This window comes from Cardiocondyla obscurior, linkage group LG01 (genome assembly GCF_019399895.1).
Source record: "Cardiocondyla obscurior isolate alpha-2009 linkage group LG01, Cobs3.1, whole genome shotgun sequence".
NCBI classification, from domain to species: domain Eukaryota; kingdom Metazoa; phylum Arthropoda; class Insecta; order Hymenoptera; family Formicidae; genus Cardiocondyla; species Cardiocondyla obscurior.
This window is the reverse complement of record NC_091864.1, coordinates 6042077-6064641: the sequence shown is the minus strand read 5'-3', so window position 1 is coordinate 6064641 and position 22565 is coordinate 6042077. Positions and strand designations below refer to the sequence as shown.

Here is a 22565-nt window from a genome sequence, read left to right as displayed (position 1 = left end):
TATATCGTATAACAAATTAATAACTATAAATTAACTTTGATCTGTAAATCTTTGCCAGAATACGCAATAAAAATTATTTACGAGCATTTCTTATACAAGTTCGTTTTACTTTGAATTAAAAGAAAAGTTTGCCTTTTTATTTGGCTATTTATTTATCTATAAACTTTATGAAATTAGCAGGGGCTGAAGAAAGATGGTGGATCGATGGCGAATAAATTGCCATCTTCAATGCATAACTTCCTTCACTTTGATCAGTAAGGTATTGAAATGGTGTTTGCCTTAGTGTCATTAAACAATTTCGAATTGCTTTTCTTTTTTCACGAACAAGTAGTTCGATTAAGTTGAATACATATATCAAGGTAAATTCCGATTTTCTCTATACATATATATTATACATCTGATTGATAAATATACATAGTAAACACGGCATCCTGACTTAATTTTTTTATTTACTCTTGACGCGTAACGAAGAGAAGACCCGGTTAAAGATCGTTATTTACCTGATTTGGCCTGAAATTATGATCGGTGTACGTGTTCATAACTTGCTTGGATTGCGACGGACATCTGTAATCTCACAAAAATTACATTTTACAATCTACTTTTAGTATCTTCAAAATGGAAAGAAAATCGATTATCTGCAATAAATGTTTCGCTCCGATGTACAGAGGAAAACGTCCCTATCATATTACACAGTGCGGTCATATCTCCTGCCGAACTTGTCTGGAGCAAGGTAAATTTTTAGAAAGAAAAGTTCGTATTTATTTTTCGCATTTATTTTACTTTTTTTTTCAACTTTTACAGTCGAAAAACTGTGTCCGCAATGTCAACGCGCTGGTACTATGTCGATAGCAATGGAAGAACCATTAGTACCAAAGCTGATTCCGTATTTTCAATCACTCCCTGAAACTCTAGAAATGCTGTTGAAAGTGGTCACATTCCGTAGCAATCAAGAGAAAATAACAATGCAGCGCTTTATTGAGCTTGTATATAATTTTCTTTCTTTAGTTTAATTTTTTCTAATTTTAATTTTTTAGAATTTTGTATTATTGTGTCTATCTCATGGCTTTTTTATATTTCTCATACGTACATTATATTTTTCTTGGTTTCCCATTTTTTTTTGTGTACTAATTATGTTCTTTAAGGATAAGAAATATGAGATTTTAAAAAACCGATATTGGCTGGGACAGCGTAATATGAAAGAACTGATGAAAAAGTATGCGCATTTAAAGAACGAAGTAAACGAACTTGATAAGAAGATGCTACTTTCCCGAATGCAAAAAGAAACTCCACGATCCACATACCATTTGATGAAAACTCCAGTTTCTGATTCCGGTATTTCCATGCAAATCCCGAGCTCAAGGTAAAATACAGAAGCTTATTTCGATACATCTTTAAACGACATTGAAGAAATAAAACTTCTGAAATTTATTTAATTCACTTTGTACATATATAATATGTTGTATTATAAAAAATTATAGATTTCAAATATTTATTATAAGTAATACGATAATAAAATATTTTTTATTTTTATTATTATTTATAGGTGTACTGAGGAATCTTTGGAATCTACCAATAAAACATTCAGGCATTTGACCGATTCAAGAAGCCAGTATAAAACTGCCGATGGTTTTCTCATGCCTGTTAATTATAAACTTCCAAAATCTAATATTCCACAACAAAATATGTTTTGAATTTATATCAAAGGGTAGACTTTAAGACAAATTTTTTTTTTTTTTTCTTCTATAATCTTAAGTTCATCATTGTTTATTTAATTTGTGCACATCAAATAAACACGCTAACTTTTGTTGTAATTAACGAAAACTACGATCTTGTGTAAGTAAAACTTGTCAATTATTTTTATTTTTAGTTTTTTTATAATCATGTAATTTCAAGTTCGCCATCGTTTATTTTATGATCGATCAACAAATAAAAACGCTAACTTTGTTGTAACTCAAGAATTAAAAAAGTATATATAATCTTGTATGTATAAGATGAAAGAAAAATGTGCAAATTACTTATTGTGTATTTTGACAAAGTATTTCAATTTATTTCAAATATGTATTAAAAAAAAATTAATAAATAAATATTAATATAATATACCGGAACACGTGCTCTTATGCGCATGTAAGACAAAATTGTAGAGTCCGCTCAAATAAATTTATTGTCAGTGTTGGTTATACCGCTTTAACTATCGGGATATAATGAAATGTAATGTGTACTACAAGTAGCTATTAATCCAGAATTGAAGATATTGTTAATTCAGCTAATAATTTGAAAAAGAAAAAAAAGGAAGGAGATTCAAAGACAAAAATTCTGAAATAAATCCACACAGAAACTACAGGAAGGCATCTGTTGCTCTACGATATACATGTGACTAGGTTATGTGATTTCGCACGAGTAGTTAAAAAAAACGAGATGCTAAAAACGCTCAGACTTAGTCATAAGCTCTGCCGAGTCCGTCGTGGAGACCCCAAGGATCTCACCACGACACGGTTGCAAAAGAGACAATTTTTATCAGAGGCTTACCGGTGCGAGGAGGCGTGGAATCGCAGACTGGAATCGCCGTTGTTACAAAAAGTTGACTGGACGAAATTGTATGTTCAGTTAGAGCAAAAGTATGAGAATGTCGGCAAAATAAGTGCCGTCGACGTCGACATCTTCGTCAACAGCTTAACCGACGACACGTACGTCGATGAGATGCTAAAAATACTGCACAATCTCAGACAATCGGTAGAAACGACAAATATATTAGATTCAACACACCATGCTGTAATACGATATTTGTTGCAGTACAATTACATCCAGGAGCTACACGAGGTGTTGAATGATAGGCTTAATTATGGCATCTTCCCTGACAATTTCGATTATAACATGCTTATGGATCACTTTATAAAAAGTCAACATTATACCTCTGCTGCAAAAGTAGCAACTTTAACCATGCTGCAGGAAGATTCAGATCATCCTATCACTAATGCACTGTGCATATATGCATGCCACAAATATTTAGAAAATCCTGATGATTGGAAAAAACCTGAAGTTCCAGTGGATACCTCTACAGAAGAAGTAAAAGTACGAGTAAAATATTTAAGAAATCCATATTTTGATGATCATTTTGATCTCACAGATCCAAGAGACCTTGTTGGCAAGACCTTAAACTTTCAAGGGAAACATAGAACAGATGCTGTAGGGAGAACTTGCCAGTTGAGGGGCTTAATATTGTACAAGAAGTATGATGATGTATTGAATTTAATAAAGAAATGGTTAGAGACAATGCAAGACAATATTGTTTATGAAGAAGTATTTGAATTAATATCAAAAGATAATAGTACACTTCAAGATCAAGATGCTGAAAAGTTTAAACTTGTAGAAGCACAATTATCTATGTTAAAAAGCAAACAAAATCTTAAAGAAAATTTTATTGAAGCAATGGAAAATCTTATTAAAACAGCTGCAAAGGAAGAAGTTGAAAAAGATATATCTAAACAATGTCAGGTAATAAATAATAAAAACATTTGATTATTTAATATTTATAATAAGTTGAAAAATTATTATATGTACTTAAAAATTTCAGGCTTACCTTAATTGGGAGAAAAAAAGAACTTCAGTATTAGAAGAGCAAATAAAAGCAATAGATAGAGAAAGAAGAATTAGTAATATAGAAAAGATAAAGAAGGATTTAGAAGAAAAAGAACAACTTTTAACATTTTTCGACAAAGAAGAAGAAATTGAATTGCAAATCGAGAAGATAAAAGAAAGAGAACGCAAAGAAGATGAACGTATCCGCGCTATACCTAGAAGTGAAAAGAAATTAAGAAAATTGATTGCTGAACAGGTCTACATACCACCAGATATTAAATAAAATGTATCAAAGTAAAAGAAAGTGTATCATAAAAAATAAAGAGATAAAATTATATATGTAATGTACAAAAAGATCAGTACAGATTAGTACAACTGTTATTGCATTTTGATATTATGTATGTGTCAATTACACATATATGTATTTATGAAAATAATTTTCAAGGATATGTATAAATCAAATAAACTTTGATTTTACCACTATTCGTACACATTCTATATTTTGTACATGTTTTTGTTCGAAAGTGTAATATTTTATAGCAGTTATTTTATTTACAGCCGTAAATCAGATCTTCATCAAGTTGCAAGAAATACGAAAGTTGAACTCGATGCTAAAAAATTATTAGGCTTTATAACAAATAATGTTTCTTTGAGCATTGATGTTAACAGCATATTCTTTATTATACACTTGGCCCAAGGCTAATAGAAACCTAATGCCTGACGACTCCAGACCAAGGCACGTTCTTTTAGCAACCAACTTCATAGATTCGTAAAGATTCTCACCAGCAATATCGCTTTATGTATTTTGCCAGTTGCGTAGCTAAAAAATGTTTGGTCTTCGATATATTCGATTGTATTCGTCTGTAAAACAACAAAATTAATGTCTATGATTTTATATAATTCTACAAAAAAGTTATGTTCTAATATTTTTATTTGTATATCATTATGATAAAAATTAATTTTGTACTTGCACTAGATTCCTATCTGGTCCGGAATATTACCATTCGCAAAATGCCACAATACTGTATATAACAATCACGTAGCTTTACTCTGGAGTTGTGCAGTTAATGCAGCGGTTTCTTGTTTCATCTGTTTTAAATCGGCAGTTATCCTTTCCAAGTTAGCACCGACATTTTTAGCGGATTCGGAGTCGATCTGAATAAATTTTGTGAATTATGATTTCCTGCATTACACAAATCTAATTATTAAATTTTCTGTTATTGACATCTTACCTGTTCTTCTAAATCTCTAATTTCTCGTATTGTCGCACCTGTTTCTTCAACTAAACTGACAAGTTCATTGCAGTCTGAGTGTAAAGTTGCTAATAATTTGTAAGCTTTTCGCGAAGCTTCGTTTGTTCTTGCATCTCTGAAAATCAGTTCATCTACGACAGTAAAGGATCTTTCCAATCTCCCAGTAAGTGTATTGATTTCTTTCTGAATCTCACGAGTATCTGCCAGAACTTTGTTTATTTCATCTCTCTGTTTTCTGACGTTATTTATTATTTCTAAGATTCGTTGAGTGTATGCGGATCTATTTACTTCTTTTGGAAGTTTCTGTACTTCCGCGACCAGCTGTGAATACTGTTGATCCTTATTTCGACATTCTTCTTCAAGTTCTTTTTCTTTTTCTTTTAGTAATTTTATCTCGTCTAGTTTCTTTTGGCTCGCATTCTATGTAAAAATATTATCGTTTATAAAATATAAATAACACTTTATGTTGTTCCAAATATTTTTTTTAATGTTATATACTTACTGCTTTAGTAGAATGCTTTTCTCGTTCTTGTCTATACTTTATGATCAAAGGTACTCTATGCTTTTCCCATTGATTTGCTAAACTAATTAATTTGTTTGTAGTTGACTCAATTGCAGATTCCAATTTTTTAATATTTGCTGGGCCATCTTGAAGCAATTCATATGCTTTTGCCTTGATTTTTTTTTGTTCCTCATTAATTTTTAATTCTTTTTCTTCATTATGGCAAGTTATCGACGTCTGCGATAGTTTAGTCGTCATTTTTTTAATTTCGTTTTGTAATTCTTCTATATTTATTCTTAGATTTTCGCAGTCTGCTTTTATTTTTTCTGTTTCAACTTCTTGTTTTGCATCATTTTTCAATGTTTCTTGGTCTGGAAGCACTGGATGCATTATAGAGTCTGATTTCACCTGAGATTCCTATAAAGTTAATAATTTATATCAATATATGAGGAATATAATTTGCCGCTAAAAGCGATCATAACGATTATTCCCTTTCTTACAAGAAAGATATATAAAATTATTTCTTGTACACTTACTATTGAAGTTTGTGTCTTTTCTGATAAAAATTTGCTAAAATCTTTGACAACGTTATGTGTATTAGAATAAGCAGTTTTTTCAGACTGTTGGTTATTGAGCCAATTTATGCGTTCCATAATATCAGTTGTAGAAATATTAAGCGCTTTTGCATTATGTGATATCATTGAAGGTAAAAAGCATGAAATGTCGTGCATTTGTTCAGGCACTGATTGTAAATAGCGCATACAGTAGTCCTTATAATCTGAAATAATAATAATATACTGTTTCTTGACATTCAGGTTGAATTAATTTGGTTTATACAATATTAATATCATAAATTATATTTATATTACCATCCTTCATACTTGCTACTGGAACTTCAATATTTACAGATGCATAGGGAACACTTGCTCTTCCCCTATTTCTGAACCCTTTTTTATGACAGTAATATGGTAACCATGGTATTGAGAGTCCATGAGATATTGCTGATGCTACTGATTTTTCTAATAAAGCAACTTTACTGATGGACTCGTTTACAGTTTTCTCACTTTCTTTTGGCAGTTTTTCAATAAGAAACATGAATACTCTTCGCAGATCTGCTTCAGAATTGTACAGGAATGTCTGATAGCCAATGTCACCTCTGTATCCAAGTTCCTGTAATTATAATTAATTGATAAAACTCACCAAAATTAAATAAATCCTAACTTGTAAATAAAAATTAAAAAATTTACTGTGCAAGTTTGTGCAAGGGTGGCGCCTAACCGAAAGCGCGCTGCCATGTTTACAGGTAGTACAGTGGACAAGCCTAGACCTGGCCTTATTGCTTCTAAGCATCTTACTGTCGCTTCCACAACTAGTTCAGTGTTAAAACCACTTAGATTTGTTATGCTTTCTTCAATGTCACTGAAAAAGAACATTTTCTTTATAATAACGAAGGAGGCAAAAGCTGTGGAAATTGGTAAGTCTATGATATTTTCTGAAGTTTTTTCGAGGCAGGAAGACATAAGGTATCTCTCATTCTTGTTTCCTTAGTCCTTTTGTGGCTCATCCATATGTTACCTCAGTATTGATGTTTAAAAACTCTTATCCGTTTTGGTGCCGACGATACGACGATGTCGCGAAAACACCGCCCACCATACCGTCGTCGCGAAGAAAGGAAATTCCTGACGGCGGTCCTGATCGGAACCGCCGGAGCCTGGACACTTACCAGCCTATTTGTCGCAGCGAGTGAATTATTATATTGTCAATCTCCTCCATCCTACGTAAAAAGTTGTAAATCCTGAAGAGGCGTCGCTACCGCCCCGTTATATCGCGTGTTTATGAGCTCCGGCTCAACTTAATCATTGGGATCTAACCTTCCAGCGAGCGTAACAGGCGCTCGCGAACACTTATGACGACACGCGCATGTGTGCACGGGTATGCGTACGTATGTTACGTACATACATACGTGTGCAGAATGAACGGACTTGAGTTTTAAACGAAACCTGTTCATTGCTGTCTCTGTATACATAAGAAAATATTAAAAAATAATCATAAAATCCATAAAAAAATCTCAAATCTTATGACAGTCACGTTGAAATTATTGTAACAATTGGACAGAAGAAAACGCGCTCAACATTATATTTCTTTAAATGATATAAAAACAGTATTCTCAAAATTTTTCTACAATTCCAATACTTATCTATTTGTGGGCCGGATAAAAGAATCTCGCAAGATTGAAATTCGTATCGTGCGCCAAATTGCGTAGAGGCGCTGTAGTGGACGCACGGCGGCACGTCGGCGCGGCGCGCACGACGCGCGGCCAACTTTAAGCGTCTCCGCGAGAGATCAATTATTCGCGGCCAGATCCATCCGCACCGCACCGCACTCCGTCGTGCCACCGTAACCTCCGTTCCGTCCCGCTTCGTTTCGCTCCGCGGAACGCACAGAGCGCGTTGTTCTGTGCGCGTCGCGTCGTAGACGCAGCGCGCTCGCTCAGCTGTTCCCGTCTCGGTTGAGGGTGAAGTGACAGTAGCCGCGTCGGTCGGTGGTGCGCACGATGTGGAAATCAATCTCGTGAAGGCGGCGGCGGTCGAGGTGACCCGCGGTAAGCGGCAGCGCGTTACAACTGCTGCTGCTGCTGCTGCTGGCTGCAAATCCGTGCCAGGAAAGATGAACGGGAGTCTCGGGATAACGCGCGGCCCGGAGCAACATCCACAGCGGTTCGCGGATTACTTCGTCATATGCGGCCTCGACAAGGACTCGGGCCTCGAACCAGACAGATACTTTGGTGAGTACCGTCAATTGCGCTTCTTTTTTTTTTTTTTTTCTTTGCTTTTATTGCCTGCCTAGCGACTCGTTATTCTCGATATACGTTAAAACGAATGACAAAGAGGGAGAGAAGGAGAGAGAAAGAGAAAGATAGCAAAAAGAAGAGGTGGATGCTCTGTAACCGAGATAGAATTTATATAGTCCCGAAAGCGAAATGTCAAAGGGTCAATGATACTGTTAAAAACATTTTATCTCAAAGCGTCTAGGAAGATATTCTGCTGTATCTGCAAGAGGATTTGTAATTAACGTGAAGGGCGCGACTGCTGTATACAGTGAGCTCGACCGAAATTGTCGATTCATGATTTATTAAGCGTTATCAGAGACCAATTGGTAAGGCGTGACAATTAGTCTCTACGGTAGCTTCGGAGTACAATCGAAGGTAGGTAATTGAGCTGTCGCGATGCGTGATTGGCGAAAAAATTCACGGCTGTTCGAAAATTTAACGGAACTTTCGTTTACTTACGACAAGCGCAGGATATTACGTAAAATTAATTAAGCAAATTCGATTTCAGATTGTATTTCATTCCGAAACGAAAGCAGGTCACTAATACGACTTACGTTTGAAGCTTATAAATTAATGTGATTTTGCAAGTGATATGCACGAATGGATAATGCAGAATTAACATTAACAAAAGGCACGTGCTTCGCTTTAAGCGTGTAAAGCGCAAAAGAAGTGGACCTCAGCAGCGCTTTCTCGAAACTTTCTGCATTCGAAATGAAAGGAGGACCTTTCCGGGGGTGAAGAGAAGCAACGAACGGTACAATGTGCAAAGCGGTAGTTTTCCTCGTCGGCACGAGGCAAAAATTTAATAATTGAATATTTTTACGGGCATCTGGGTTTACGCAATATGCGAGATGAACCGCGTTTTTGATCCCGTTTGGCTCTTCATTGTTAGGTCACCATGTACACCGGATGTATAGGAAACCTCGCAATAGGGAGCCTCATGACGTGACAACCCTCCTGAGAAAACGCCGGGACCGGCTTTCCACGAAAAAAAAAAAAAAGGGAAAAGAAAAGAGAGAGAATCGTTTCAATGAAAGAGCTCTCCCTCGAGAACTGCCGTGACTAAAAAGACTCTTGTGCCCTGCACGACGAATTGCTTGTTCTGCCGCCGGTTGTTAGCTTACATTGTTTTATGGGATCGTTGAGATGATTTGTCTGCCGGATATCTTTGCCACGGAAATTGCGAATAAAAGAGAAACGCTTTCCTTAAATACATATTAACAGGAAGTAGCGGGACTTTATTTATGATTTTCACGGAAGTGCACGGTTTCTCTCAGATAACGATAACCGAATCTGATTATACTAATTTAATGTACGATTAGATATAATTTATAATGAAGTTAAATTATTGGATTTCTCTTGTGGAGTTTGAAAATGAAACTCTTAGCGAGATTGACAACATTCTCAGTATAAAAATATCCATAAAAAGAAAGAAGATAACGCATGCCTGAGAGTAAGGTCAAAGTTTACGTATACGAGCAACAATACAGGATATAGAGAGCTTTACATAATATAAGATATAGAGTTTTCCTTTTTTTTCTTTTTGTTTTTTTGCAAATATTAGCCATCCATATTTTCGTGCCTCACTTCATTTAGGGCCTCGCCCTTCTTTGCGTATATGTATGTCTGAAGAATTAGTCTGCCAAAGGGTCGCACTACCTCTTAAATACTTATTTTTAGCCTGCTATGTTTTACGTGTGTAATATTGGTGCTATAAAGAATATTCTTCTCACGTTTTAGCAATTAATTTAGATCTATTGCTGCCGAATTAATTACGATTTAATTTAAGAACAGTTAACCCGCTAAATATTGCTGCTAACATCTAAAGTAAAGATTAAATCACTTTTATTATACAATTTTTTTTTAACATTTAATGTTTATATGATTCTTAAAATTTTGCAATGTTTAATGAATTATTTTGCTTAACGGGGAATGTGTCTTTTCTTTTCATTTGTCACGTAGCATAAACGTTTGTTGTTCACTTACAATGCATGCGCGTCGTATGACTTGGTCCTATAACCATGCTTCCGCCTTTTAAACGCATACTTAAGTGCTGGTAGCCCCTTCATGTACAAAATGACCCCATATACGATGACATCATACATGCTCGTAAGAAGGGGAGAGGCTATTTATTCGGATACGACACTTTAGGAAACTTGAAACAAAGCATGAACGAAACGAAGAGAAATGCACTTCTTGCATTTTTCACAAATTGCCGCAAGCCAGATTTGCACTTAAAGCACCGATTTGAAATAGTACTTTTTAAATAATGTATGTATGTATGTACATACATTGTTGTGTAACAAGAGAATAAAAAAAGTTTTATTAACAGGATATACTACAGAGGGGTCAATGATCATTATTACGACTGCGGATAAGATTCTTTTAAGAACGATGCTTTCCGTACATTAACTTAAAAGTATATACATTACAAAAATTATACACTTAATATTATAATTAATATAATAATTCATACCTAGTTCCCAGGAAGTTAATTAGCCTTTTTTCTTTTATTTGAATTTATGAGAAAATTATTTTTAAGGGCTTTAACTTTTTCTTTTTCTATATAAAAGGTCTACGAATTTTTAACATAATTAATTTGTAGTCAAGGTTGATTATCAATTTTAATTAAAAAACTTTGCTCATCAAGAGAAACAATTCAAAGTTCTTTTTTAATCAAGTAGATAGTGCTTATCGATGTTAGACATTTTATATAAAATTACTAAAGCCTTTCTGATTATCGCATGACACATATGGTCGATACACGCGTTACAAGCACACGTGGGTGGGCATGTGCACGTGTACGCACAGGCAGATTCGCAGAAAATATTCGTTTGTTCTACGCCTCGTGCGAGCATCATGCCCTCGAATCAATACTTTCCACGGCACAGGGGCATATCGTTCATTTATTGCTCGTTTTCTTCCCCTTTTCTTCTCCTTTGGACACGATTCTCTCTTTCTCTTGTCGCGTTTGTGAATCGTTCTTTTCCTACATTATATACCTACTTACTTTCGTGCCAGGATGTATATAAATCGACCACGTAATGTTTATCTTTGAGACGAGAACTTGCGAGGGATCAATGATCCCTGCGAGAGGGACCTTGATGAAAATTATACAATGTATACAATAGAATAATTATGATTTTGCAATTACACTTAAATATAACTTCAAAGATAATTATCAGGCTGTATTTTTTATTATTTAATTGAATTGGGTTTTAATTTTAATAAAAAAGAAAAAAAAAGCGACTTTCCAAATTCGTAGTAAAAAGGATATTGTGCGTAAAGAAAGAAATGGATGGAAACAAATTTAAATGGAAGCTTAAATAATTATTTATGAGGAAAAAAAAGTCAAGGCTCCTATATTTAGAATTTTTTTTTTTTTTTAACTGTTTTATTAAGTTATATTTCTGATAGAGATATTTGTAAAATAATTATTAGTCGGTGCAAGACCGCTTTGTTTTAAGACTGCCCGTTCCGTTACCGTTAGTAACCGCACTTTGATGTTGCGCGTAAGGTATATATGATGTAATTAGAAGTGTACTCGTAATAAGACCGTCTCGGCAGCGATGCGTGTACGAGAGTGGAAAGCGCAGAGACTCACGTGTGTGGGGAGAATTTAGGGACAATATATTCGCGTAATAATTGTTAGGTAGAATAAGAGGTTTGAACCACGCGAAGCCGCGCGATTCCAGTCGTACTATTTGTATCTGACCAGTTGTATCACTTGTATATACGATAATTACGCCCTTAAAAATAAATTATTTCATGTAAGACGCGTGTAAATATGTCGTGAAATCATTGAACACTATTACGAGACTTACGGCAGCAGTGAGCGGTTTAACTAAAGGAATCGACGGTTAATTTTCCACGCTCGATTAAACACGATGACGACAAGACCCGTATGATTCGTTTTCGGAGCTGATATGCAATGATTGCAGACTAATAGACGCGTAGATAATTTTTATCAGTAACGTTCGTGTCATTGCGTAAGTCACTTAATAATAATCACTTAATAATCTTCATTAAGTGTAGATCTTTGTCTCTTTCCGTGCAAGAGCGAGCTATAAGTAAAATTAGAGAATCAATTTAAACGTTATAGGAATTTGTATGATTAAAAGATTGAAAATCGCTGGATCGATATAACGTACATTTTTTTATTATTTAGAAATCTCGTGTATGTACGTGTGGATGAAAAACTGAAATATCGGGAAAGAGAACTATCGTTCTTAAATCGAAATTGGTGATTCGGTGACGACTCAATCAACCTATTCGATTATCACCGACTACTTCGTGAACATCATTTCCAAGCGGAGATTGACTCGCAGACCAGTTTATAACGTCAATTAGGATCTGGGATGAAAATCAATTCTACATACGTTCGTTCATATACACGCAGAAAATTTTTATCGTAACGAAACATGCCTTAAAGTTTATCGAAAACTATACATGTTCGGTGTTTTCAACTTTTTTGCTAAATATCTAAGAGTATTACTTCATTATATTTATTAACACTTTTATTAATATATTAGATTAAGTAATACTTTATATTAAAAGCATATTTTGTTTTTATTTAAGTTGTAATATTAATGTATTATATAATTGTTACATGAACCATTGTTCTTTCATGAGAAAGTTTTACTCTGGAGGTAAATTCGAATGAGAGGAACTTGTGCTAATAGCATTGTAAGTATTTGGAACTGGATGTGACAGCGAACAGCTAGTTTGAAGTAGGATTCATTCAATTGTAATATGCTATAAAGCGAGAATTATTACGTAGAACGGATTCTCGAATGCATGCAGATTAATTCGGGGCACGAACTTGGGATGTGCGTACTATCCGACTTTAATCCGAGGAAAGTTCAACGTTGGCAAACGGCTCACAAGGCTTTACGGAAGACTTTCGCATACGGAAGTAATGCTAGGATCAAATCTCATTTCCTAGTTCTGATCATTACTTATCTCGATAGTCGAGATAAAATTTCAGGAACTTCGTGCAATATCTTAAGCAATATTCACTGAAAATACAAAAAGGTTACTTTTCTCAAAATCTTTCTCGAAATGCGTTTAATATTATATCGCAAATTGTATAAATTATATTTAAATTTACTGTATATAAATTTTATAGAATTGCAAAATTTAATTTTAAAAAACACAATTTTGAAATAAAATATTACGTTCAACGTTTTTATCGCCGACGAGTTTACTCATTTCTTCATCGCATTTAAAAGAAGAGTTTAATTGACCGTGATCTATTGCTTGATCCATTGATCGTGATTAATTCTTGTTGTAAAAGACGTTTCATAACTCGCAGTGTTCACTCATAGTTTCCCGTTCTTTGCATCTTAGAAATGCAGATTCGTCGTCTTGGGTGGTTCTTTGATCATAGACGATTAATTTCGTACAAGAGTATACTTGTATTCTGACGAGAAATCCTGCGGAGTTGTTGGAAAAGCGCCAGGGCATCCTGGACTGTCTCTCGCTTGAGTCAGACCCGTACAACCGTGTGGCATGTTCGATAACAGCTTTGCTGATTCTGCTGTAAGATAAGCGCTTCCCTCCTCCTTTTTCTCTCTTTCTTTCTCTCCCATGAAAGTCTGAATTTCGTTGTTCGCAAAAATTGAGTCATACGCTAAATTTTTTTGTTTACGAAGGATATTAAGTCTAATTTAACTGTTGATTTTGTTGTTTTTACAGGTGATTCATTACAATGTACACCTCTGGATCGAGCGTATAAGAGCAAAGTACTAGGTCATTATCCAGACTCGGTACCATGGAATCCGTTCGATGAACATGCTGTCTGCATGGTACGTATATTTGTTATTGTAGTAGTTGAATTAATTTGTATTAATAAGCAATTCATGGATGTGTTTGTTGTACGATTATAACAATTAATTAATTGAATTAATAATAATTAAATGTAAAGTTTACTTTATGCCACGTAAAAAGCTGTTAGAATTTAAATGTATAATATTAATATTTAAAGGCAAGGAACAATTGCGTTTCCGCGCATTTGATAATAACTTATCGATTACATTATTACATTACACAGCTTTGTCTGCCAAGCGGTTTGCGATTTCGTACGCAAAAACACTCGGTGGAGCCAACTTTCCATTCCTTCGTTCTCACGAAAGAAGATGGTCACAGAACGTACGGATTCAGTCTCGTTTTCTACGAGGAGTGCCGCAATCGCAAAATATGCGCTGCTATGCAAACGCTACAGGCGATGCACATCACGGAACTCAGCAGCGGTCAAAATGGCACACCTCCTACGTATGTTTGATTTCGATACAATTACATTTCTAATTTTCTCTGACAAGTGCGCTTGATTTACACGTTTAGATGGATATATGTTTAATAAATCCCTTTGCTTTATTGTATTATGAAAATTTACTACGTTATGTAATTTTTCAGTGCGAGGAAGGGTCAGGATGCGCATAATACAAGATCGCTGCCACGTCATTTTAAATTGTCAGCGCATTCGCCTAGTGCTGCATTAGGATACTATGACTCTACTAAAGACAAATTACTAGTGACCAAATCAATATCCTTGCTATGCCAACAACCTTACCTTCACGCAGCAAAGATGTTCCTCACTAATCTTTATAAGTAAGATATTCTGCGAACCTTACAAAGCTTCATTGAAACGATCAGACACTGCTTTGTTCTTCTTATATAACTACGTTTACGCCGTACTTTATAAGAGGCTTTAAATGAAAATATTGTGTTGAAGTACCTCATACATTCTATCCGTTGATAAACATAAAAAAATTAGTTTTTTAAAAGAATTTATTTATTAAAAGTTTATGTTTATTAATGCATTTATTTCATTATTATTATTAATATTCATTTAAAAAATTAACTTTTTAAAGCGGTAATATTTTGTTTTGTAAAACTTATACATAATAAATTAATATATCGATTATATTAAAAATTTTGTATAATAAAGTAAATTTTTCTTTTAGATGTGTTCCTAGACATCCCGGGCCTGGTCTTAGTTTAGAATCTTACGTATACAGCCTTCTATATAACGTACCGGTACCGTTACCTGGTAAATCATTGAAATTTTTCGTACCTAATGATGAACCAGCAAAATTACCGCTGGAATTGGTTATCCATCAACCATCTCCATCGTTGGATCTACCGATGTTGGACTATCCTCTTAAGGATGTATTCACGTGGCTGGGTGCAGACTGCCTAATCCAATTGTTCACATGCGTGCTGTTGGAGAACCAAGTTCTCTTGAGAAGTGCTGATTTTCACAAGCTGATGGTGGTGTCTGAATGCATAACGGCGCTCTTGTTTCCTTTTTCGTGGCAACATGTCTATGTACCGATATTGCCCGCCAGTCTACATCACTTTCTAGATGCACCTGTACCATTTATAATGGGTTTACATGCGCACAATGAGGGTGGCGCACTAAAAATTGCTAGCGAAGTACGTTTTTGTATAGTATAGTATACCTCGTTTTATTATATTCGAGAAAAGAGTAAAGCTCTGTAAAACATTAAGCCGTTATTTATGAGTAATTTAACTGTGTTTGATTACAGGCAAATCTTTGTTATGTAGATATAGATAAGCAAAGTAGCCAATTTCCGGAAGAGTTGCCCGTATTTCCTCATAAAATGCAGTTTATTACGGAGCTTAGGGCGCTTCTAAACAAGTACAAAATACCACATTCAGGAAAGTGAGTAAGAAATCTATTTTTAGATTGAGATAAAAAGATAAAATTTGCTACTTTAAATTGTATCTAACTAAATAAACTTTTTACAGGACTGATAATATGGTCATAAATTATTACAATGGTGACATCATGACCAGTAGCCTGACACTTCCTGGTTCTGGTTTCCATCTTCCTCGCAGAAAACATTCTTTACATGATGTGTTAGATTGGGATCGACCGGAACCAGGCTCACAGTCAGATAATTTACAAAGAATAGTAGATATTGTTAAGAGAACGGGTACGATAAATTCTCAATATACAATAAAATATTATTAGAATTATGTTTAAGTTTTAAACGTCTTTGTATTTATAGTGGATGTGGATGATATTGATTCTACAGAAGATACTACAGATAAAATACTCACTCCACAAGAAGAATATCAAGATACTCTTATCTTTAATAATGCTATTAGAGAGATCTTTTTGAATCGTTTTGTACAAATGTTTTCTAGTTATGAACATTTTGTTATTCAACCGAGTCAGGTACAGATATGCAAAGTTTTTTAAATTTAAACTAAAATCTACTTTGTAATCATAATAAGATTATAATAAATGTTAATTGTAGGACAAAGATGAATGGATAACTAATAGAGATAGTATGCATGTTTTTGACAAGGCTACGTTTTTATCTGACCAGCCGACTCAACATCTGCCGTTTTTGTCGAGATTTCTAGAAACGCAGATGTTTGCTTCTCTCGTCGATAGCAAAGTAATGTCAACGTGGAGTGAACTTGACTGCAATATTAAAGTTTTCGATCAAAGAATTTCCGCTCTTAAGTAAGTTTTATAAATAATGTCATACTTTTTTAAATTTAGTTTTAATTAATTTTCCTCAAGTAAAATAATTGAAAATTAAAAATATACAAATCTTTTAATTTATATTTGATCTACTTTCAATTTCAGAAAAAAAATCGGAGAAAGCATTATACGATCAATGCGATACGAGCCTTGTACGACCATCATAGATACTCAACAAATACTTGAACAGAGATTAATTAACATAGATTTCGAAACAAATCCGCCTACGGAAATTCTTCCTCATAGAGCCGCATATTTTCGGAGCTTTCCATTGTTAGATAATATCGTGTTGAATAAAGAGCCTGCCCAAAGGTACTTATATTATTTGTAATATTTGTATTGAAAAAACATAACGTTCCATTTCAAGTTTGTTAATATCTGATATTTTTATTTTGTGCTTTCCGTGTAGTATACTTCGGTAAGAATCAACTTTTAATAAGTAAGATAAAAATAACGAAACTTGCAGCAAAGTGTATTATGTCTGTAATTTGTAAGATTTACTTCACAACAGAAATATTTTTAAAGAACGTCATATTATCTGTTTAATTCATTTTGCTTTGCAAGTTCTTCAGAAACATATACTTATATGTATTTATAAATTATATCATAAATTATTACACTTAACGATATGAATATGTGACTAATTGATTAGTTTTACTTATAGTAGTAGAAGAGGGCAGACACAGTGGAAATATAAAATGAAATCTATCGATACAAATGGAAAGCCTGTAACCCCTCAAGAATCTCAATCACCTCGACCTCAAACTAAACTCTCAGCGGATATGAGCCCTGCTTTGATAGCACAAGCTAATTGGACATTTGTAGAAAAATTGCTCAAGGTACTTGCATAAATATTATTTTAAACTATTAAAGTATTACTTTATTTGTTATAATATAATTAAAATTTATTTTAGTTAAATGTTTAGTTATTAATATTCTATTACCTACGAAATTTGTGAAAGTTTTACAACAAAATTATTATTACAATATTAATTTTATCATTAGGATTGTAAATCAAAAACGAAGAGAATGTTAGTTGAAAAAATGGGATCAGAAGCAGTTGCGCTTGGTCACGGTGGCGAGTCTCTATCTGACGTCGAGGAGAATACTTTAGTTGCTAGTCTTTGTGATCTGTTGGAACGAGTATGGAGCCACGGACTACAAAATAAGCAAGGAAAAAGTGCTCTTTGGTCACATTTAACTATGTACCAGGAATCAGAAGAATGTAATGACACGACTAAGTCTATTGATCCCAACTTTCTTTCCCCTGGTAAGATATGCATATTTTAAAAACGTGTTTTAATATTACATAAATATTGTGATTTAATATTTTATTTATTTATTTTTTTTTATTGATTAATATTACACATAAATGTGATATATATATACATATTTATGTATGTACAAAGCAGAGAAAGACTAAGCAAATAATTGTAAAATTAAATTATTACATTAAGTTAATATTTTACGGAAATGCAGCGCTAGCGTGGTCCGTGCTGCGGAAACGACTTGATTGTACGTGTCATCGTGTTAAATTAAGATAATGTATTATAAAGTAGAAATTTGTGTTCTCTTCGTACGTAGATATCCTGCACTCTATTAGTTTTGTAAGTGATCCACCAAACATGTATAGTTGATATTACGTGTTTACGCTTCTTCGCACGTATTATTTTACACATACATTCGAATATTTGATAACGAAAGACAAAATCGGCATCAGCGTGCCTAAAGTTTAAATTAAAAAATTTTATTATTCTATTTATTATTATTATGTTTAATTTTTCTTTTTTTCTTTTATTTTTTTTTATGCTGTAACTAGCTAAGAAATCTCCGAATAAGTTTTTCGGGATACCGGATCGTTTGGTTTCATCTTTGAGAGGCAAAAGTATTATAGAAATTGCTTCTTACATCAAGGACAATTTTAATGGTAAGCCTCGATATTGGCTTGCCACAAAAAGACAGTTTTATAAACTAATTCTATTAGCCGTAGTTTTTAAAGTTTGATTTTGAATGTTTTATTAACAAATATCTCGTTTACAGATTATTTCGTAATGAGAGTTTGTCATATTTTTTATTACATATTATTTTAATTTTGGTTTTCAAAGACACTTAGAAACAATTTAAAAAAATGCATGTTGGATTGCTAGAAGATAGTTATAATTATATATATGTATATGTGATGTATTTTTATATAAATTATTTATATAAATTTATTTATAAAAGTTGTATGTATATGCCTACAGTTTACACATGGTTTCGAATGTTACATAATGCATGAAGCAATAACTGAATTTGCATGTATATTATTGTATGCGTACAATCTATTGAATATAATTAAATGTACGTTTGGCCATAAAAGAATATTGTCTTTGCTTGTATTTTGTTTGCATCCCATACTCTACTGAAGGAATGCCTGCATCTCATATATTTTATATTGTGATAGATTTATCCAATTTGCAATTGGAGACGGACGTTTCACCTACAAGAGGAACGGATAAACACAAATCTCCCGGCGAGAGGAAAACTGTCGGTCCCGAACACTTGAGACCTCTCCCGGAGTCTTTAATTTTCGACATCCGTAATGTTCAAGCGATGACTGATATTAAAACACACATTGGATACGCAAGAGCGTGGGTACGATTAGCGCTTGAAAAGAAATTGTTATCGCGTCATTTGAAGACGCTGTTGTCGGAGACTGCTCTATTGAGGTACATTTAAAAAATTATTTAATGCAATTATTTTTATTTAAATGAATAATATTGGCAATATTTAATATTAAGGACACTAGTAAAATCTAATAACGTTATGAAATATAAATTAAGTAATATCTTTGATTATTAAATTAAATCGTTAATATTGTGATTTATTAGGAGCCAGTACAAACGTTCAGCGTTTTTACGTTGTGAAGAAGAAAAAGAACAATTTTTGTATCATCTTTTGACGTTGAACGCTGTTGATTATTTCTGTTTCACAAATAATTATCCCACCACGAAGTTACCGTATCGAGTTGTGATATTCCCCAGTCGAAAGGCAAGCGCCGCCACTACTTCAGCTAATAGTTGGATTGCTATTTCTGGCACACTTTGCGAAACTAATCCCGTACCCATACCAAAAGGAGCACTCGAATTTGTATTTCAAGTATGTTAATTTGTATTATTTATTGTAATTATGCAATTATTCTTACGTCTTTCTTTTTTAGCATAAAAACTTAGGCGTATTATCTACGTTACGAATTGGACATGATAATACTGGACTATCGCCAAAATGGATGGTGGAACATGTTGTAGTGAGAAATGAAGTGACTGGACATATGTTTAAATTTCCTTGTGGTCGTTGGCTTGGTAGAGGAATAGATGACGGGTCTACTGAACGTTTACTAGTAGGTGCTTTAGTACCTCGAAGTATTGATAGCGAAGAGTTAGTAGAATCATGTTCCACACCTCCAAGATGTAGATCTCCAAGTATACCAAGACGTCCTATATTGTCACAAGTTGAATTGCAACATATGCTCGGTAAGTTAATATTATAATTATAGTTAAGAGTATTTATCTATTATATTTATCTGAATATTAATTAATGTTGAATAAAATGGTAATATAACATTATAGGTGAAGCTGTAAACGCTATAGTTAAATATCACTATAGAAGAGAATGTCAAGATGGTTCTTTGACGGCTCTATTATGTGGAGAAGGCGGTCTTGTGCCCTCGTTAGAACAAATATTCTTATTTGGTTTTAAAAATCAGAGAATATTTGGTAGAAACTTTTACGTATGGGATTACTTCTGTGGGTATAAGTTTTATTATATTTCGTAAAAAAATAGGTATGATTAAAGTATATAATAAAAGAGTATAATTTGAATTATTGCAGTACGCGTGAAAGAAAACTTCGAGATTTCTCTGTTGGAAGAAATGGACGAGTATTCTCAAAGACTTAACCGTGATAGAAGAATGTACAGTGAAAGTAGCCAAAGATTTACCATTTTGAGATGTTATTGTCATCTCATTGATCAAATTAATATGTTCAGTCAAACTTTAGGAAAAGATGGAAAATTTCAGTTATTTATTTGCTTAGCAGTTCGGTAAGTTTATAAAACATGTAAAGGATATTATTTATCTTTAATTCGTTTTTTGTTTGTTACATAAAGTCATTTATATTATTTTCAGAGAACAACTTCTTCATCCAATGTTGCGACCGATGAGTGACGCGCGTTCTACGGCAGATATGTATGAAGAGAATTCGTTTTTAAGAAATCCTACGTTATTGACTTTCCTCATTCATATTCTTGAACCATTAAGCGAATTCCATATTGTTTTAGAAAAAAGCTTAACCCATGGAATTTCAAGTATATGTTAGTATTTGCCAAATGTATCAATGTATACTAATTCGTTGTAAATAATCCACTTTTTTTCGATAAATGTGACAAATCGTGAAATATTTCTGATTGTAAAAAATGGTATGTTCTATTTTTCAATATTATCAATAAGAATCTATTTGTTATTGGTAGTATTTTTAATTAATGATGAAATTAGAACTATTAGTTTAATTGATAAAATAATCGATTAATTGAACAGTAATGTGTGACGAATTCAATTGTTATTATGTGAGATAAAAAGCTTGCGAAATTTCATATTAAAAGAGAAATTAAATGGATTTAATATTAAAATTGAAGACTGTTAAGGGAGTGTAACTATACAACATGCTTTTATAAATAACACATTCGTGACAAGAGATTAATGAGAGATTTATCCAATATAACGTTAAATAAGAAAAATATAAATCTGGTTCTGTTTCAGAAGCTTACGATATTATTATCAGTGATAAGAAATTAATATATAATCAGAATTTATTTGGCCCCATCTTGCCATAGCTAGTATGATAAAGGTGGTTCGTTGATACTAATGACAAACTGTGTACCAAAGATGTGATCCCAATTAATCAATACTATTTAATATTACCATTGCTTAGATGTTAAGTTTCTTTATCATTATTTGTTATATATTTTTTAAACATGCAAAATCTTTAGGAATAATTTTTATACTTGTATATACAAGTGAACTAATAATGGTCGTTTTTTTATTTTGTACGAAGACATGTTTTTCAAACACGAAAATTTATCAAAATATCTGCATATAATCTGATTTTTGCACGTTAATTTTGAACATTGATTTTTTAGATATATATAAGCCAAAAAATTAATTTTTTTTTTAATGGCTGTGCTTCGATACCTGAAATCGATTATGATTTGTATTGAACGTAAATATTAACATGACAATTTTATGTTATTTACATAATTTATACAAACTTTAAGCTGTATATGTTCCAAGAATTGTATGTATAAAATAGTTTGATAATTTTATTACAATATCTGCTTTACAATAATTACTGCCCTTTGAATTCTTTTAAAGATCCGTACTTGAGATTAATTATTATTTAATTAATATTATTAGCTATTTACGTACAGTATTTATGTACAGTAAGAATACAATTTATCATATATTTTTAAAATCGTTAGAACAAACTATGCTCACGCTTCGCGTGCGCTATTTTTTGGAAGGTCCATCGTACGCGTCATTATAATTGAGCAATCTATAGTCGACGACGTGTTATCGGTTCAAAAGACCCGATTACAAACTATGAAAAAAAAAATTATGCGACTTACCAATCTGCATGAACTTCAGCGGAGTTATAAAATTCTGCCGGTGACTGTAACATAAAAAGGAAAATATTAATGTAGACATGTATATTAGTATATTGGTTAATAAGATTAATAAAAAAAAAGGTAAACATTTTTTTTAATAAAAATTTTATTTAACAAATTTATGCTTACCTAAAAGTTGCTCCGCTGATGCAGGATACCCGTCCCGGGCCTGCTCCTCCTCTC

The 22565-nt window shown here is 33.1% G+C and overlaps 3 protein-coding genes across 8 annotated transcripts; 2 read left to right on the top strand and 1 right to left on the bottom strand.

Moving 5' to 3' along the window:
* Nucleotides 1–6: 6 nt before the first annotated feature.
* LOC139107617 (small ribosomal subunit protein mS27) lies at nt 7–4059 on the top strand. 2 transcript variants are annotated; one of them, XM_070665361.1, is made up of 7 exons: nt 7–98; nt 178–359; nt 606–730; nt 802–983; nt 1143–1360; nt 1544–3492; nt 3572–4059. In XM_070665361.1, the coding sequence occupies exons 6-7, from the start codon at nt 2416–2418 to the stop codon at nt 3857–3859; spliced, it is 1365 nt and encodes a 454-aa protein (XP_070521462.1). In that variant the 5' UTR covers nt 7–98; nt 178–359; nt 606–730; nt 802–983; nt 1143–1360; nt 1544–2415; the 3' UTR covers nt 3860–4059. The 2 variants fall into 2 exon arrangements, with proteins under 2 accessions (XP_070521462.1, XP_070521472.1); XM_070665371.1 differs by lacking the exons at nt 7–98; nt 178–359 and adding an exon at nt 383–527.
* LOC139107598 (coiled-coil domain-containing protein 22 homolog) lies at nt 4044–7458 on the bottom strand. 2 transcript variants are annotated; one of them, XM_070665317.1, is made up of 8 exons: nt 7055–7458; nt 6579–6750; nt 6201–6501; nt 5868–6109; nt 5332–5748; nt 4809–5249; nt 4544–4731; nt 4044–4437 (listed from the first exon to the last, which is right to left on the bottom strand). In XM_070665317.1, exons 1-7 carry the CDS (start codon nt 7102–7104, stop codon nt 4612–4614), a joined length of 1743 nt encoding a protein of 580 aa, XP_070521418.1. In that variant the 5' UTR covers nt 7105–7458; the 3' UTR covers nt 4044–4437; nt 4544–4611. The 2 variants fall into 2 exon arrangements, with proteins under 2 accessions (XP_070521418.1, XP_070521428.1); XM_070665327.1 differs by having other exon boundaries at nt 4548–4731.
* A 272-nt stretch (nt 7459–7730) lies between these two features.
* Pns (DENN domain containing pinstripe) lies at nt 7731–22046 on the top strand. Of its 4 annotated transcripts, none has more exons than XM_070665275.1 (19): nt 7731–8116; nt 13859–13968; nt 14214–14434; nt 14576–14770; nt 15127–15598; nt 15712–15848; nt 15935–16122; nt 16198–16367; nt 16450–16661; nt 16788–16994; nt 17350–17521; nt 17688–17952; nt 18502–18609; nt 19126–19390; nt 19553–19820; nt 19882–20194; nt 20291–20467; nt 20552–20762; nt 20848–22046. In XM_070665275.1, the coding sequence occupies exons 1-19, from the start codon at nt 7999–8001 to the stop codon at nt 21035–21037; spliced, it is 3999 nt and encodes a 1332-aa protein (XP_070521376.1). In that variant the 5' UTR covers nt 7731–7998; the 3' UTR covers nt 21038–22046. The 4 variants fall into 4 exon arrangements, with proteins under 4 accessions (XP_070521376.1, XP_070521369.1, XP_070521384.1 ...); XM_070665268.1 differs by having other exon boundaries at nt 7734–8116; nt 17347–17521; XM_070665283.1 differs by lacking the exon at nt 18502–18609 and adding an exon at nt 18162–18197 and having other exon boundaries at nt 7735–8116; nt 17347–17521.
* Nucleotides 22047–22565: the final 519 nt, after the last annotated feature.